At 39.9% G+C, this 17,387-nt stretch overlaps 1 protein-coding gene across 1 annotated transcript in view; it reads right to left on the bottom strand.

The window, feature by feature from the left end:
- Nucleotides 1-2,096: 2,096 nt before the first annotated feature.
- The window catches only part of LOC123144534 (uncharacterized), a 71,253-nt gene continuing 55,962 nt past the window's right edge, over nucleotides 2,097-17,387 (bottom strand). Inside the window, exons 39-65 of the mRNA XM_044563732.1 lie at nucleotides 15,668-15,976; nucleotides 15,131-15,517; nucleotides 14,728-15,046; nucleotides 14,488-14,646; nucleotides 14,233-14,396; nucleotides 13,942-14,122; nucleotides 13,583-13,852; nucleotides 13,302-13,502; nucleotides 12,293-12,347; nucleotides 11,873-12,003; nucleotides 11,211-11,720; nucleotides 10,241-11,053; nucleotides 9,911-9,987; nucleotides 8,542-9,022; nucleotides 8,374-8,460; nucleotides 6,836-6,991; nucleotides 6,550-6,734; nucleotides 5,945-6,478; nucleotides 5,660-5,837; nucleotides 5,279-5,421; nucleotides 5,076-5,202; nucleotides 4,702-4,923; nucleotides 4,247-4,603; nucleotides 3,981-4,139; nucleotides 3,624-3,905; nucleotides 3,258-3,436; nucleotides 2,097-2,550 (exon numbers count right to left, since the gene is read on the bottom strand). Coding sequence (XP_044419667.1) covers nucleotides 3,353-3,436; nucleotides 3,624-3,905; nucleotides 3,981-4,139; nucleotides 4,247-4,603; nucleotides 4,702-4,923; nucleotides 5,076-5,202; nucleotides 5,279-5,421; nucleotides 5,660-5,837; nucleotides 5,945-6,478; nucleotides 6,550-6,734; nucleotides 6,836-6,991; nucleotides 8,374-8,460; nucleotides 8,542-9,022; nucleotides 9,911-9,987; nucleotides 10,241-11,053; nucleotides 11,211-11,720; nucleotides 11,873-12,003; nucleotides 12,293-12,347; nucleotides 13,302-13,502; nucleotides 13,583-13,852; nucleotides 13,942-14,122; nucleotides 14,233-14,396; nucleotides 14,488-14,646; nucleotides 14,728-15,046; nucleotides 15,131-15,517; nucleotides 15,668-15,976 — 6,571 coding nt within the window. The 3' untranslated portion in view covers nucleotides 2,097-2,550; nucleotides 3,258-3,352. The remainder of the gene's footprint in view (nucleotides 2,551-3,257; nucleotides 3,437-3,623; nucleotides 3,906-3,980; nucleotides 4,140-4,246; nucleotides 4,604-4,701; nucleotides 4,924-5,075; nucleotides 5,203-5,278; nucleotides 5,422-5,659; nucleotides 5,838-5,944; nucleotides 6,479-6,549; nucleotides 6,735-6,835; nucleotides 6,992-8,373; nucleotides 8,461-8,541; nucleotides 9,023-9,910; nucleotides 9,988-10,240; nucleotides 11,054-11,210; nucleotides 11,721-11,872; nucleotides 12,004-12,292; nucleotides 12,348-13,301; nucleotides 13,503-13,582; nucleotides 13,853-13,941; nucleotides 14,123-14,232; nucleotides 14,397-14,487; nucleotides 14,647-14,727; nucleotides 15,047-15,130; nucleotides 15,518-15,667; nucleotides 15,977-17,387) is intronic.

Below are 17,387 nucleotides of genomic sequence, written 5' to 3'. Positions count from 1 at the left end.
CGCCATCAAGGTGATATCTTTCTTGAGCATGGATATTGCGGATCATACTACTTGTGTTGCTTGCACCATGAGACTTATTGTTCATCTTGGACCACTTGATTGCACACTTGATAGAGATCTTGCTTCGACTTGTCATTTTCACCGTCCCATGCATCATGATATATATGCCTTGTGTGTTGCATCCAATTCTTGGATTACTTGCTCCTCTCATATGTTTGGTTGCAACAATGCCATCCCTTCACATATGCCATGTCCCATTGCTTGTCACATGATTGACTTGATTGGCTCACACATGATGAACAATTGCTCTTTCTATTGTGTTGAGTGCCACACTATGTTCACTACACCCTATGCACATTATGCTTGGATTGTCTTGCACTTAACTCATGTGTTTAGACATCTCATCTTCTTAGGTGTCGTGAATGATTCCTATGCCTACCATAGACCTTTCATTGCTTTGCCCATGCTTGCTATGCACCTGAGGTAGATGCTTATTCTCTTAACACACATATTTGCATCTCTACCTTCAATTTACATGCTTGTCCCCATGATACCTTTGCTTGTGCTCGATTGATATACTTACATGCCATGTCTCAATCCTTTGTCACGCCACATGCTTTGCATGATGACGACACTTGTTTGGTGAATCACCTCTTGAATGCTTGGTTTTGCACTAACGCTAACCACATTTGTTTTTCCTTACTCCTTTTGAAGGAATCACAAGACGGTGCGACATTGGAGAGTGCCCATTTCGAGCTTCAAGATGACAAGTACTTGGTGAACGTCCACTTCTACACGGCGAAGCCATCTCTTTTCCATGGTGATTTGGTTTTCGATCCGAGGTCGGATCTTTTCCAAGGGAGGGGAGATGATGCGGAGCATCCTATGGACATCACCATGTCAAGAGTCCATTCGGCGAGTGACACGTGCGACATCTACTTCACATACACAAAGGTGAATCATCTCCTTTACACGTGCTCACTTGACACCTTCGAGGATGGTATACTACTTGACACTCCACTCGTATGCATGCATAGGTATTGTCGGAACACTACGGACGACGAGGAGGAGTGCAAGCGCCAAGGAACAACTACACCATCCGCGAGAGAAGCATGGAAGCGACGATGGAAGAAGAAGAAGACGGAGCCAGCTCCCAGGACCCGGACATCCGGCCAGGACCCCGGACATCCGGCCCCTGGAACCTCACCCATAGCAGCCGCCCAGCCGCCAAGTACCATCAGCGGCAGGACATCCGGCGCCAGCCCCGGACATCCGGCCCTTCCCCCGGAAATCCGGCATCGACGACAGAACGCACCCGAAGTTTGGCCACTTCAGCCCGGACATCCGGCCCGAGCCCGGACATCCGGCGACTCGCGAAGCCCCGGACATCCGGCCCCCAGCCCGGACATCCGGCGCCTGCCTGCGTGCAGAGACGGGCCAGAGGCCCATGTATCCCCTCCTCACTTACCCCTTCGTGACTTAGACTATATATACTCCTCCCCCTCCTCCTAGTTAGGGTTAGCAAAGGATTAGCTCATTTAGAGATAGAGCTTTGCTCATCCATATCGGATCTACTCCACGAGAGAGACTGCGGCCCCTCTACGAAGAAGATCCACCTTGGATTCAAGACCCCTCACGGGAAGATCCCCTCGTGGATTCAAGACCTCACGTAGAAGAACCGGTTACCGTTTGTATCATCCGTTGTTGACTTTGGATCTTGTATCTTACCTTTGTGTTCATCGATCTAGCGCATGTGTGATCTATTCTTGTTGGTTGAGTGATTTCTCTCGTGTTCCTCGTGTTTCCCCTCGTGTTCATCACGTTCTTCGTAGGGATCCGCTCCTTTCATGAAAGATCGGCCATCTAGGGTTCCACCCTACATCACATGCACCAGCAAAATGAATGAACCATATTTCATGTATGGTGCGTTCGGGTTTGCTAAGAAATTCATTGTAAGGTTTGCTTTCCTTTTAAATAAACTATGTCTGTTAAAATTTATTTCATATAAATTATGCTAGTTGAAATTTATTACATATAGTTTGCTCGGCTTCTTTGTTGCTTATTCATAGTCATGTAGGGAACCAGACACCTCAATGGGCATTCGTAAAACATAACTGTTCATAGGTTATATGTTACTTGTCTTCGCGGCTACAACTGATTTTTGCGCAAAGTGCGTAAAGGGTCATCTAGTTCTGCTTTAAAAAAATGCTCTGGCTTCACATCACAAAAAGGCTATGTACATGTAATCAATGAGAGCCACCACCAGCTATCCTGATATCCTAACATATACCTCTAAACAAGTTGTTTTTTCCATTTTTCTTCTTGAGCCTCGAGCATCCAATGGAGTAGAAATCAAACTAGTAAGAAAAAGGCTTTCCGTTTTTCTAGCCGGAGTGGACAGGTTCTCCTTTGCCAGTAGTACCCACCTGTAGGTAAGAGCCGTAACTGTGGAAGGAAATCACCACTTAAATCGAGCAACAAATGATATCTTATTTTACTTTAGCGACTTCAATCCATTAGCAACTACGCGGGCTGCAAGCCAACTAATACCTGCAAAACATAAGCTCAATATGAATCATACTACATTATCTGATGCCAACAAACGATTCCTCAAAGAAAAAATGTCACAGCTACATTCTAGATTTTGAGGAGCCTTCAAACTTAATTATGTGGCAGTGCTGTCAGGAAGATGATACCAGACAAAGAATTATAGTCGTCTGGATTAACATTACACCACAAGAAGAAGAAAAGGAAATAAGGAGATACTCCCAAGTTGGACTAAAGCTGCGACAATTAATACGGATCGGAGGGAGTAGTATATTTAAGACTAAAACTTCTATGATTTCTCAGTGCTTGCAAGCACATATATACCATATGATAGATCTGTTAGGGAAATAGCAACCTGTATTTCCAGGGGGCAATGGCCAAAGACTATATACCCCCAGGACATATACATGTACAGGTGGTAAATATGCAGGAAACCCCTCATACTACGGGGAACTATACAGGCTATACATGGAACATAATATAACTCTAGCAAGATCCACTTATACCAGTAGTCAGGGAAGAAGTTTTCAGAACTCAAGCTGAATATGCCTTTTAGCTCCAGTTTTAAAATTATAACACTCAAAGCTCATGATAGAGAAACAACGGGGCTACAAGGTCGATTAATCATTTAGCAATCCAAATTTTACTCAAACAAGCTTGATTTTACTCAAATGATGGTGTGCAACACAAGAGCAGTTAAGTGTCAATACCTTTCCTTTAGCAGGTATGGGTACTCAAACGCAGCCCATCTGGAACATCACAAGTGTATATAATGTTTCTTGACCTTTTGCATGATCAATATCATCTATGCAAATGATAAATCTTGAACAGTGTGACGGTTGGTATTGCGAGGGGCATATGGCTTTGGTACCTTCCATCTCAGTAATTCCTAAAGAAGCTTGACAGAAATCGTTCAGCTTTGGTCCAAATTTAACTAAATTAAATCGGGCAATGTTAAGCACACTCCACAGAAAGTTTGGTACTAACATGAAGTTTAACCATTTTCTATTTAGTCAGGAACTAGGCATGCTGTGTGATTACATGTACATGTCATTTGTATTTAAGATTTTGTGTACCTTGATTGCATTTGGGCCATAGGTTCTATAGACTTTATCAATTGATGAGTAAATGATAGTCGCTTGATCAGAACCACGATTACACTTGATCAAATGAACAGCTTCCCTCGAATTCGCAGGCTTAGCCTTCAAATACAAAATAAGCTTTGAAGGCAAGGATCCAGGAGCATCTTTTTTCCCATGAGTAGTCTCCAATGTGACAAGATCATCCCATAATACATCCCAGATTACCGAGCATGGATCCTTTGCAGGATTGAACTTTCTCTGGGTCATCATCGGTACCTGAAACCAAGCATATAATGATTTTGACTGAATAATTGTTAAACATAGTGTAACTGGAGTGTAAACCCGTCTCACCTGAAGTAACGATACTCTTCTGTGCGTAACTAAGAGAATTTTCCCCTTGGGAAGTATGAAATGGTCCTCATAAGCATCAGTAGATGCAAACTTTCCTCGCACTTTAAAAAGGTCAACTTGGCCAAGAAACGTACCAGATTCAGCTAACTGCAAGACAGCCTTCATAATCCCACACACACACACACAAACAAAAAAAAAGGAAAATATATCATTCAGAAAATGCTATTCAAATACATCAAGGCCTGTATAGAGAGACAACTAATTACCTGGCCAGCTGCTTTATACTCGTCATAAGGATAGATCAAGCTATCACCACCAATTGCTCGGGGGAGACGTCTACGCAGCAACTGCTCCTCAGCCATTATAGCTGATGATATTTTCAATTTTACAGCATTTGCACCTTCAGTGGTTTTCGACAGAAGATCAAGAACTCCACTCACTGGCTGAGCAGCTGCACCAATTAAGCCTTTTCCAACTCCCTGTACAAAGCCCTCAACACCAGAAGATTTTGCACCCTCGATGGGCTTTGTCAATATGCCCGTGACACCTCTGAAGATTCCCTTCGCGAGAGCCCCACCTCCATCTCGTATGACATCACCAAAATCTTCGACGCCTTTGCTATCCTGGAGAAAACACAGCAGCAGCATTGCAATTTGTTTTAGGTACAACTCGCACCAGTTTTGTCACACGCATATGAACATAGGAACAATCATTGATGTACCTGTCTCATCCGGCCCTGAATGAATTTCTTGTCCATGGACAGTGCTGCTATACCCTTGCTCATGTTACTCAAAGCACTACTGGCATTGCCAAGAATATCAACACCAGAAAGTAGTTGAAGAGGTTGGCTAAGAAGATCTTTTTGGATGTTAGATATAGCAGAGTTCATTAGTGCACTTTGTCGCATGCACAACTCCTCACGGTACCTTTGAGCTATACGAACCTTATACATTTAAGAAAAAAGATTAGCAATAGAAAATAATTAACTACAGAAGCATAAACGTTGCCAGTTTGTAGAACTAGAGAAAAGTTAATGAATTATGAGTATTGCATGAAAGATGAAGATACAGATAAAAAGTTAAAACGCTGCCCTACCGGCATGTGTTCCATGTTCCCCAATGCAGTCATCAAGGATGACCAGAACCCAAGAACTCCTCTTGGCCTTTGGGTTGGGGACATTGCCATTGATACTCTAAAGCGGACCTCAGAGATATTCAGAAGCCTATAAAAGAAGATTCAGTATTAACAGCAGGGAAGAAAAAAAAGGAAAAACTATTAAGATGCGGCAAATTGCATACCCTATTTTCAGAATAGGATCAATTGAAACAGCTGAAGGCTGAGAGGTAGATATCCTATCAATTTTTAGGTGTTGAACCATCTCGTGGAGGCGCCAAATAATCGGTTCATGGATGTTAACAAAAAACACACAATTCTCAGGAACCTGAAAACATACACAGCTGTTACTGGAAAAGAATATTGAGGACATCATAATATCTACATGATCACTCGGGTATAGCACAATAACTATCCAGAATGCAGCAGTCAAGATTACAGGGGAAAAAAACTAAATCTATACTAGATAGTACAAGCTATGACAAGCCTGTAAAATTATAACTAAAATAGTTGTGGGAATCCAAAGACCATTTCCTGATAAACCATGTTAAAACAAATCAGCTCACCTGCACACCAATATATGGATAAACACAAAAATCTAGAGAATTATTGGTCTGCATCGTCATAGAGAACTTGAGCACATGGTCTGATTGATTGTCCGTCTTCTGAGGACAAAAGAGGACAGGCATTGAAACAAAAGGCAATTGATTGTCCACTTGAATCCAGTGCATTCGCACTTTAAACCTACCATTGAAAGAGTGCTTAAAACATCTAATCATAGAGGAATGTGAGAAAACGAGAAAAATAGTAGTGAGAAAGTAATAAAGCAAAAGGCCGACAGTAGATCATACCTATTGATTCCAGAACCCATTCCAGATGAGTAAGCAAGTAATAATTGCTGCACTGAGAGGTAAAGAACTTCCTCAGGCATATGGTCAATTATGGATATGCCCAGCTCTGTTAGTTCCAAAGTAACATGAAATTCACTATCAAGATCTTGAGATGACTGCCCACAGTCGACCTCTGATGGCTGAAAGATTGGTGATAATAGTCTTTCAGTTATCTGTCCTCGAGTTCTATTCTCTGGCAACCAATCACTAATTTGTGTAACATGCAATTTGCCTTCCTTGACAACAGTGATACGTAAGGCCTTCTTAAGACCACTTGAGGTGGCCAGTGGCTGGTGATCCATGATGGCATCAATATCATATGTCATAGAGCTCGTAGCATCAGTTCCATCTACCAATACCTCCAACAAACGCCTTCTGCCAAGATCCTCCCAGAAAAAGGAAGCTGATGAATTTGGAGGTAGACTACGCCAAGCATAATCATCACCACCAACTTGACGAAATCGTACAGGCAAGAACATGGAGCGATTCTCCACCCTGTGTACGTGATTTTTAATTTGTTTATCAAGTGTAAGAGATATTGACGTAAATATGACAAGTAGCTGTACCTGTACGGGCTGGACCAGCAAGCAAGTTGAAATACAACTTCATAACGTGAACTTTTTGTTCCACTTCTAACATTTACCCTCACAAAAACTTGATCATTTCCTGTAACACTATTCATGAGCACACACATAACTCCATTAGCATCAATGCTAAATGGTGTACTCCATTTGTATCCCTCCATCCGCAACTGCAAGAATACAAAATGGAGAAAGGTAAAGAAAACGAATAACTTAAGAAACTAAACATTAGCACGAAGTATGTAAAAGGTACCAGTTCAAAGTTAATAACCTTTAAAAATTCGTTTCCAAATTCTGAACGCCATTGGAACACTTTTGGAGGATCAGTTGGATGTAAATGCTCCTCAACCTCACTATGATACTCTGATAAAATAATACTTCTCCCAGTTCTATTAATAAAAAGTGCACGCGGAAGAAAATTCACTACCTGCATTAGTAGAACATTTTTCTGAATTCTTTACTTAAATCATACTGTGAGATATTATTCAAGAGAAAAAGAAAAGGCATACAGTGGCATACATACACAGCATTGCCTCAAAAGATTCCTTTTAATGTTAAAGCACAATTGACAAAACATAGAAATAAAATTGGATAATTAACAGGAATGCCAATACTGCAGGCATGTGTAACGCTCAAACACTGGTCATGGAAGGCAAAGGTCATCCAAGTAGCATGTTTTCAGGCCGGAGTATACACTTGCCATGCAGGACGAAAGTATCTTGATAATGATAGTATCTGAATCAGAAAACATGCACCAGCACAAGTCTCCCAGCCTAAACTACATGATCCAGAGTTAAGCTCTGTGTAAGCAGTAGCACTTCATCATAGAGAAGGGGCAGCTGATTCCATATCACAATAACATTCTATTAGAAACAAGTACTAACAATCTCACACAGAATAACTTGAGTCAAGGTTCACAGTTCGAAGGCAGTAAACAAAACCAACAAAAATAATCTAAAAAGGGTAAAAGAAATAGCTAAAGAGTGAAGATATGAAGTGTAATTGTAACAGATATAAATAGACTCTGCGGTTAAATATGAACACATTCTTACCAATACAGTGAGCTTTATATCCTAGAAACCCTTGGATACTGATTTTGTTTGAGATTTTTTTTTCTCAAACACGCAGGCGAGCTGCGTATTATTTCTTTAAGAAGAAAGAAATATGTACAAGGGTGAGGGCAGAAACTCCCTCAACCCAAACACACCTCAAGGCGCACCCCTAAGGAACAAACTAAGAACTCACACCACACAGAAAACAATACGAACAAAACTCAGACCAAGGACAAGCCTATTGTCCGAGGTAAGTAACCCATATAAAAAGTTCCCGAAGCGCCAAAGCTCCGGCTGAACACCAGATGGCGAATTCGCTAGCAACACCATGGAAACATTTGTCCTAGCGCATTTTGTTTGAGAATTTGTAAAGCATAGCTACTAAAAGAACTGTTCTTGACTTTTTTATGGTCCCAGCATGCATCAGGATATCAATTTATTGTCTCCAACTTATATATTTACTGATATATTGAGCTAAACCTTCTTTGACTACATATCACTATCCAATGCTGCCCGAGGCAAGGGAAGAGATGAATGAGAGACAACTATGACAATTACTTACCATGGGAGTGTCTGCATGGTCTTTGTTCCTAGTTCCAAATTCCGTATGGCAATAGTATAAATCAGAAGAACAGAACTAAAAATATGGCAAGTGAACTTGGCACCCGATAAATTCTACAGGCCAGTATATGACCACGGACTCAAATTTACATAAATGAACTACAACATGCAGAAAATAACACATGAATATTCAAACCTTAGTCCTATCTGAAGCCATCTTCAGTTGAACTGAGAACCAGTAATATGATCCATCAGAACCAAATGCTTTAACATCGACATTCTCCTGCACCAGATAAATGGCACTGAATCAGCAAAGTGTAGCGCTTAAAAGCATAATCAAATGTGTTAATATAGCATCGTAAACCTTGTTCTCGAGCTCAAATAGGGACACTCCAATACTGTACTGTTTGCATCTTCCAACAGCCACACAAATCGCAACCTGTGCCGGGCGGAAGGTGTTATCCCGAGACTCGCGCGTATTTGTCGAGCTGTTCACATAATCCTGTGGTGAAAGCATTATATAGTTCATAGCACAATCTTCGATAACTTCTAATATTTGTGTGCTTTTCTGTGATACACTGCCTCTTCTGACAAGGGATTTTGAAGAATATCTGAGGGAAAATTTTGAAGATTTAGCCACTCTGCTCAATGAGTCTGGTCTACTGAGTGAGTCCGGTCTGCTCAGTGAGTCTGCATCTGCATTTACTGCTTGTTCAATTTCCACAATACGATAAGCTAGTGGAATGGAAGAATTGTTTTTTATCCAATATGGAACAAATAATCTTATCGTCTTTGGTGCAGCATCACTTGCTCCCAGATCATGTTCAACGCTAACACGCAATTTCCTAATTTGATACACAAGCGAAAAACTTTAGAAATACTAAACAATTGGGTCCATAATCATAGCTAACATTAAAAAAATATAGAACACTCAGTCAAGTATTATCAACCTAGCGCGCCTATCAATAAATATGTACTGTTTTTACTCAAAATATATGGTGTTTGGATATTTGTTGATAAATATAAGCTATTTTGAACGCAATATATATGTTACTGATGTAGTACAAAGTTGAGTCACTTATTTTGGGACGGAGGGAGTAGTTAGGAAAGTGATTGACTACAAACTAAATCCAAAAGGTCACCTATTTTTCTTTCAAAAGAAGAAACAGGTCACATACTCCCTCCGTCCGGAATTACTTGTCGCATAAATGGATGTATCTAGACGTATTTTAAATTCTATATACATCCATTTCTACGACAAGTAATTCGGGGCGGAGGGAGTATTTTGACCAGATCATGTAGGTTTTTTCTATACTGAAAATAAGTTTTTATGCAAGAAAACGCAAGAGTGGATGCTAGATTGCTAGATCAAACTGTTATGGGGAATTTTAAATGGATCCTAAAAGAACAATACAAGCTAATGCACCTTCACAACCAGCCGGTGTGGCATATATTGATATGAATATCATGTAATCAGAGAGTAGAGGGCTTCAGTAAACCAAACGTTATGAATGGGCTCAAATTCAAGTTGTACAGAATTGTGTAACACATGGCAACAAATGTGATGCGGCATTTCCCAAAAACAAAATGCAAAAAATACTGTGGCTACATAGGTTGTTTGTTTGGACACCATCTGAAGAAAAGCTGAAATGCAAAAACTACATCTCGGTTGTACTCAAATTACTGTTCGTGAAATTCTACTAGGAAAAGCTGAAAGAATAAAAGCTTCAAACCTCTGGGTTCGTTTCTGAACCATCCAGAAAGAAGAAACGTGTTCCAGGGACAGCAAGTCCATTATCAGTTCAGCATCCTAAAAGGAATGAGAAATGGATAAATTACTTTAATCTCTCAAGTAAGTATACATGCAAGGCAGGTCACATAAATTAGTGATCTGTCTGGTAAGAAGAAAAAGAGATGAGAACAGCAGGATAGTACAAAGCGTATTCCTGAAACCAGCGGATTTATCACACCTATGTGCTATAGATCTCTTAACTTCACTATCATAAGAACCATGATCCATTAGTTTGGTTTGGAAATGTTCTACACAGACACAAATGCATTACCTTTTCTAAAATCCAGTCATTTTGAACAAACAGTGTGAGATAAATGGATTTCCGAATATCTGCTGAATAAATGAATGCGCTTCCACCTGACGATACAATACCATGCTGCCTTTCAACCATATTACCTTCAGCTGACTTCTCCCAAATAGAATACTCAGCTTCATATGGAAGCTTATTTTCAAGTCTAAGAATTGAATTGAAAGAGAACTTCCAGTCGTAAACAGGCATATTTAAGTCCGTATGAACAATGGAAGCATCAACTCCAACACTAAGCCAGAAATATTGTTTGATACCAACAAGAGGGGAGCAGTATGAAAGAACATCTTTTTTCTCGAGGTCAGCAAGCCTAAGAACAGAATTCCTTGATGGAACAGATGATTGTTTCATGGTGCTTTGCCTAGAAAGTGAAGACTGCTGCTGCTTAGGTAGGCTGTCACAACCTAGTGAAAGAACCTGACTCCAATTGTATGATTCGTCTGATTTTACAGAAAAAGGCCGAACTTGCAAGCACAAATCCATATCTTTGATCATGGCTGTCCAAGGCAACGCTGTAGATGAATATGGATCCACAATAGCAACTACATTCCTAGCTATTTCCACACTTTGTTCTTGCAATAGCTGCCTCGTACGTACCCAACGCCTTCGTCTAACATAGTCATGTGGTGATTTAGAAGATCTCCAGGATGACGGCCAGTTTAAGTTTTGAATATCAGCAGCATATGCCCATCCATCACAATCTACAGAAGTAGATTTTTCGATTTTCCACGGTGAAGTCCACTTCCAATCAGGTGGAAGACGAGGTTCAAAGAATGCCTTCATAATAAGTTGCATAGTTTTGTTAGATTAGAAGCTAATAACTTTTGTTATAATATATGTCATTTTTTGCATAACCTAAAACCAAATATAATGTCTATTTCCTCAAATAAAGGAAAGATTGATTTCCTTGATCAACAGGCCCAAAAGAAATTACCTTAGATGAGTAAGAGCAGTCCTTAGTACTCCATTGCCCCAACTCAATTCCATGATCACTAGAATGGTTACTTGTCCATCCTGAAGTGGGTTGGTACCACTGGTTTTCAAATACTTCATCAACGTTGTTGGTGGAACTGGTTGATTTATCATTTATCATGGAGCTATTAAGCTTGTTTATGGGACATACAGAAACTTCAAGTTTTATGTCAGAATCATTAGCAATAACAGCAAGGGACCTCAAAGTTGCATGTTTCTTTCCATTTTTCATGGTGATCTCAAACGCAAAGTGATTACTATTAAGTGATTTTGGGATGATTGACAGTGGTAAAACTGCAGTAAAACTTTCCCATGGACCATCTGGGGTAAGCCCTACCCAGAAACCAGTCTCTGCATTGCTTATGCTGTCTTTCCAGCTCTGGAAGTCTGTTTGAGTAGATCGTTCTATGTAACAACATGAAAGTACTAAAGCACCACAGCCTTTCCTGTCTCCCTCATCGAGTCCTGTGGCCTACAAAATGTTAAATATGCTTAAGTTGATGTAATATAAATTAAAAAAGTAATTAAGGATGCTAACTGATGAGCAAATTTAATATAAATTAGAAAAAGTTTTTTTAACACAGTCAAAATAGCTCAGCAAGTTCTACAAAACAAAATAACTACCTTCCCAGTGAGAGGACATGTCATTACTCGCTTGACATCAGCAGCTTGCTGAAGGATTCTGATAGAAGCAGCTCGTTTCAATGTTGTTGTTCCCCTTCCAATAGGGATTGACAAAGAACCAAGTACTTCACCTTACAAATGAATGAAAGGTGTTATTCAAATCCTAAACATTACTCTCTAGTATCCAAATTTCCCATGCAAGTGTAAGATTTAGTTCACATATAACAGATAGTAGGCAAACGGGTAGTTCCGAAGGAAAGAGGCAAAGAAAAAATTGGAAGTCAGAAAAATGGAATCAGTATTTTGCTGTTAAGAAACAACCAATAAGAAATACATAATGATCTTATAAATGGATTTGACAAGAAATATGAACAAAAAATCAAGAGAAAGCTGCTAAATGCCATACAGTTTTTAATATACCTTTGCCAGCCTTTGATGCCAAATTTGTTACCTCAATCTCTAAATTAGCTGATGCCTGCAAAGCCCATGAAATAACAATTAATGCAATCCTACTAATACACTCATACAAGAAGGTGCGAAATATTTCACGAATGAGATATAATAAGGTCCGACCGGGCCAACTAGGCTATGAGAAGTTATTACACTATGATCTGGCCACGGTACTACAAGACAGGCATAAAAAGAATGACTGTGCTATGTGGGGGGACGTGCCCATGGTGTCTTATGTGAGGACTACACTAGAAAACTTTTATTTCTCAAACCATTAATCCGATTGATGATCCACTTTCCCTGTTGGTTTCACCGTGGCGAGATCTTCGAGACTAGATCCAATATCGATATGTTTTGACAACTTTTTTTCACCAGTAGTTACCAGATTAGTTTCACTTACCAGATTTAAATACACTTAGTTATCAGATGATGGGATGCCATTCTCCATTAGTGTAAGACTTGCACTATCCTACTTTTATGAAATATTATCATTTTATACTTGTAATATTTGAAAAACTCACTTTGTAGCTGTACAAAAGGAATGGAATGCCTAATAACACATGTAAATTATTGCCTGGTGACCATTCATATTATTGTGGAAACTGTGTGTTGCTAAATATGGTAACCACGTACTATAATCTGGTAACTGGTGGCGACAAAAAATCATCTAAACATGCCAATACAGGATCTTATTTTGAAGCCCTCGTCAACACGAACTCGCCAGTGAAGACATATCACTAATCTGATTAACAGTTTGTGAGATAAATCATTTCAATAAATCAAATTTAGCAATTATTGTTGATGATGTCAACGCGAGGTGTAAGATTATGCATGCATGCATATCTCTCTCCCTTATAGGGACTGCTCTATTAACAACCTGTCGCTCTCTAAAGCAATGTGGGGCTCGTCCCACCATAGATTTCCATTAAAAGGGTGAATCATCAAATAAATTTCACTGAAACCACTACTGGAAAATTACCTGTTCTGGAACTTCAAATATAAAATGTTCATTCCACTTAGCATGATGTGTCTGTAACTCAGCTGTTTCCACAGGGTTTACGCATCTTGTCCTGGCACTCTGTGGGAATACCTTGTACTGATCAGAAGTCTGACTTCCTATGAGCAAGCGCAGAGCACAGAAGTAGCTATGATCATTGCCATCATCTACGATAGGCAAGCCCTGTCATGTAGAAAAAACATACTGTGAGTGCCATACCGAGAAGTTGCCTGTGCAAAGCATAACATAAGTATAAGTATGACCTTGGACTCAAAGATCTGTATGACAATATAATATCTTGCTTCCGTAGAATTCGACAATACATTTAGCTTATCGGAAAACCTCGCAGGCGGCATCAACAGTGAAATTTGATTGTCATGCTGTAATAGCTGAATGGTGTTTTCAGTATCTTCTTGTTTCTTAAGATAAACATCACATCCTAATTTGTTCTCGAAAACTACCCTCTGGAAATCATCTTCATCCAACGCAGAACTGGACAAATTGTCAGCTATTTTTAAGTTTTCCAAAGAATCCTGAAAAACAGGTGGAGAGAGAATATAAATCATTACAGGAAGTTTACAAAAAGCAGCAATAGTCAAGTAGTTGAAATGATAGATGAAACCTCATTTCTGATTGATGATCTATTTTCAAGATCAATTTGTCTTCGCCATGAAATTAAAGTTTCGATAAGCAAATCAAGATTTGCAGAACTCAGGTTGACATTTAGAGGACTCGTTGCAGAAACACGAATCCTCTTACCAACTTTGGAAGGAGGGTGCTCACTGGTATCATATGTTTCCAACCTAAAATAAAGATTGAACAAATATAATGTAGTGCAGAAACAGTGAATTTGACAGAACAGTAGAATTTTGTCAGGTGGATGGAAACAAGAAAAGAGTGAAGTATAACTTACTTGAATATTCCATCAAATGGCTCAACCAAAGGTTCCCATGCTTCCAAGTGTCTATTGAATGTGGATGCAGCAATTGAACAGATCAACACGACATTAATTGTCTCAAATCTCCCATGTGTCGCAAGATTTATACTCGAGATTGTAGTGTCGAAAATTGGTGTGACCTAAATATTCAGAAATTATGTAACTAGAAAATACAAATATTTCAACAATTTCTTTCCATTTCAAGAAACATAATTTAGCATGCCTACGCACCATTCCACACGAGCTGTCTAGGATGCTGATTGACAAAGATCCCAGCTTCAACTCAGCAGTAACATTGTCAGGTGCCTTTGGCTTAGCATGATCTGCAATACTGTATGCCAATCGAGCTGATGGTTTTTTCAGATCAGGCCGTGCAAGGAAAGTACATCCCTAAAACATCACAGAGTGTTGGATTCATACAACCATGAGCTAATAATGTATAAAGAAATTGGTTCAAACATAACAGATAACCTGATTTCCAACTTTCCAGATGCTCCAGCAGTTAGGTCCCTTTGAGCTGGAAGACCTTGAGATAGGGTCCTCTGAGATATTTGCTTGATTCACCAAACCCAACTTAGGGCAGCAAATGGAATCCTTGCTTGGCATCTCATCTGTTTTTGTCACAACACAGCCAAGAGAAGCATATCCAGGAGGCGCCACTGGATACCACAAGAATACGTCATCAATGCCCTTTTTGTCAATTTGTGCTACTTTCATGAATCGTACAGGCTTTTCAGAAACTATCTTGTCGTCACACTTGAAAAGAATGCCAAGAGTAGGTGGTTCAAGCCTGAAAGAATCATGAAATATGTGAACAAGTATGAGAAAGCACGGAGTATTTGAAAACTATATATCTATATTAAGAAATCATTACCCTTCAGTTATACAGTCGCCAACTGGAGCGAAGCCGAAACGAGGTAATGGCCGCCATATTGAAAATGGCCTCCTTGAGTCGCCACCTTTATCCCACCATATTCTTTCAAAATGTGGAGTAGACGTGCAATAGCTACTTGGTCTTGACAAAGTTCTAACAACATCCCACCCAGAAGTACTCTTAGGATTACTTAATTGATCGGTTGGCTGGTCACTCCGAACAGGAGAATCTGCAGCCAGATCTTTAATGATATAGCAATTTGGATTCCTTAGCAGAACATGATGCAAATCAAGAGCTTCTGTTCTACTGGGTTGGTTTGCAGAACTGTGTGCATGGAATGTGCCAATCACATTGTCCACACGCCAGATGCTAAATCCAGGAAGTATTCTGCAGAAAAGGGATAAAAGGCGAATCCATGATACCACTGTTGGTGTTTTCATTCAAACTCTAGGTAGGTTCTAGAAACTCTTTTCATGAGGTGAAACAATCAAACAACACAATGGCAGGCCAAATAACAAAGAATGATGGTGTCATTACCCAGGAGCAGACGAGAGTGTGTGTATGCAGTCTGAAAATGTTGCAGAAGTCACTAGATCAGAACGAAGGCAGTACACAACATTATTGGAAGGTGGCTGATTTCCACTATTTACCACACATCCTAGAGCTAAGTATCCACGTGGCGGCACAGGAACCCAGATTGAACAGTCATTTTGCTCATTTGACTTCTTGGAATCCGCTAAGTCTAGAGATCCAGGTAATGTATGTACAAGCCTAAAGCCAAGAGGTTTCCGCACACGGCCATAGGTGTTGCTTAAAGCAACCACAACCTGAGAAGGTGGCACAGACCTGAAAAGGCAAAGTCACACATTATATTAGCATTAGCAGGAGAAAGATGAAAGATTAAAGGGGGAAGATAGCAACCAGGTCAGCGAACTGTCTAAAAAATGTACATATTACTTCTCACAGAACTGAAATTCTATTGCATCTTTTATACTCAACATTTTTTATGTCTTAGAACACAGTAGGAACTAATGCATTTTTCTTTAGCTTCTCTGCCAAACAGAATAGGGATAGAACTAACAAAAAAAAGGTGTAGGTCAATGGGCATTGTTATTATGAACCTAATTGTAACTGGTAGTTGAGACCACTTAATTATATGTTGTAATGTTGCCGTTTGTGTGATGCATTTATTCTAATTAATTATATGTTGTAATGTTGCACTTGGGTGATGCGATTGTTTTGTATTCATTCATCGCTGATGATATGCTGAAATTCATTTTTTTTTATTTGTCAACATTGTCTTCCTTTGCCGCTTTGTCTTTCAGGTTGTTGGAGCCATTGCTTCGTGGGGACATGAAGGCCAAGGCCACTTGCTGCAAGGGGTAAATGGTCATGTATGGCAGCAGGTGTTGTTATATTAGTGTCTAGTATAGTATTTATAACACATTGTAGTCAACCATTAGCTAACAATCAGTCGCAACCAATCCTAACTAATCTTGGTTAATCCACAAGTTAATACCCCGATAGCTCGACTCGCAATATTTATCACGGAACTACCAAAAGAAGTTGAAAAATTGAATATCTTTGTTGCACTGAGAACTACTATTCTAAACACTCTTATATTTCTTTACAGAAGGAGTACATAGCATTCCTACCAGGAACTACCGTATTACGAATTTGATAAAGCACGGAAATTCAAATCTAAAACTCATATCAGGAACTACCGGATTACGAATGTGATAAAGCATGGAATTCGAATCTAAAACTCCTATCTCACTGGGTGACGTCAGCCCTAGAAGTGCCCAACGACTCAATGAAATTTTCGCCAAGTCTTTGCCTGGTACTTCAGCACTTAAGTTACTTGGTGCTACCAGACATAGCGTGAACTAAACTCATTTAGCTACCCGTACACTAGTTTAGGGTTTAATCCCTCACTCCTTCATGCCCATACTGCTCAAGCTCTTTCGCCCCTGTCGTAGATTTCGACCCTCTCCATGCTCCTTTCTGGCCCATCGCCTCGTTGGAATCCTCGCTGGAACCGGCATTCTTCTCCACCGGTCGCCCCCGTCACAATTGCTCCGCCAAGTTAGGGCGAGCAAGGAAACTGACCTCCTCCATTCAATTCCTCTGGTCAATGAGTAATCCATCTATCCAATTTCAAAAACTTCACTTCAAAGCCCATATTTGGTTTCAAAATTGCGTGATTAGTTACTACAAGCCCAGAACTTTCAGATAGGGCACGCTCGTACTACAAAAG

Source organism: Triticum aestivum, chromosome 6D (genome assembly GCF_018294505.1).
Source record: "Triticum aestivum cultivar Chinese Spring chromosome 6D, IWGSC CS RefSeq v2.1, whole genome shotgun sequence".
In the NCBI taxonomy this organism is placed as follows: domain Eukaryota; kingdom Viridiplantae; phylum Streptophyta; class Magnoliopsida; order Poales; family Poaceae; genus Triticum; species Triticum aestivum.
This window is presented reverse-complemented; position numbering and strand designations above follow the sequence as displayed.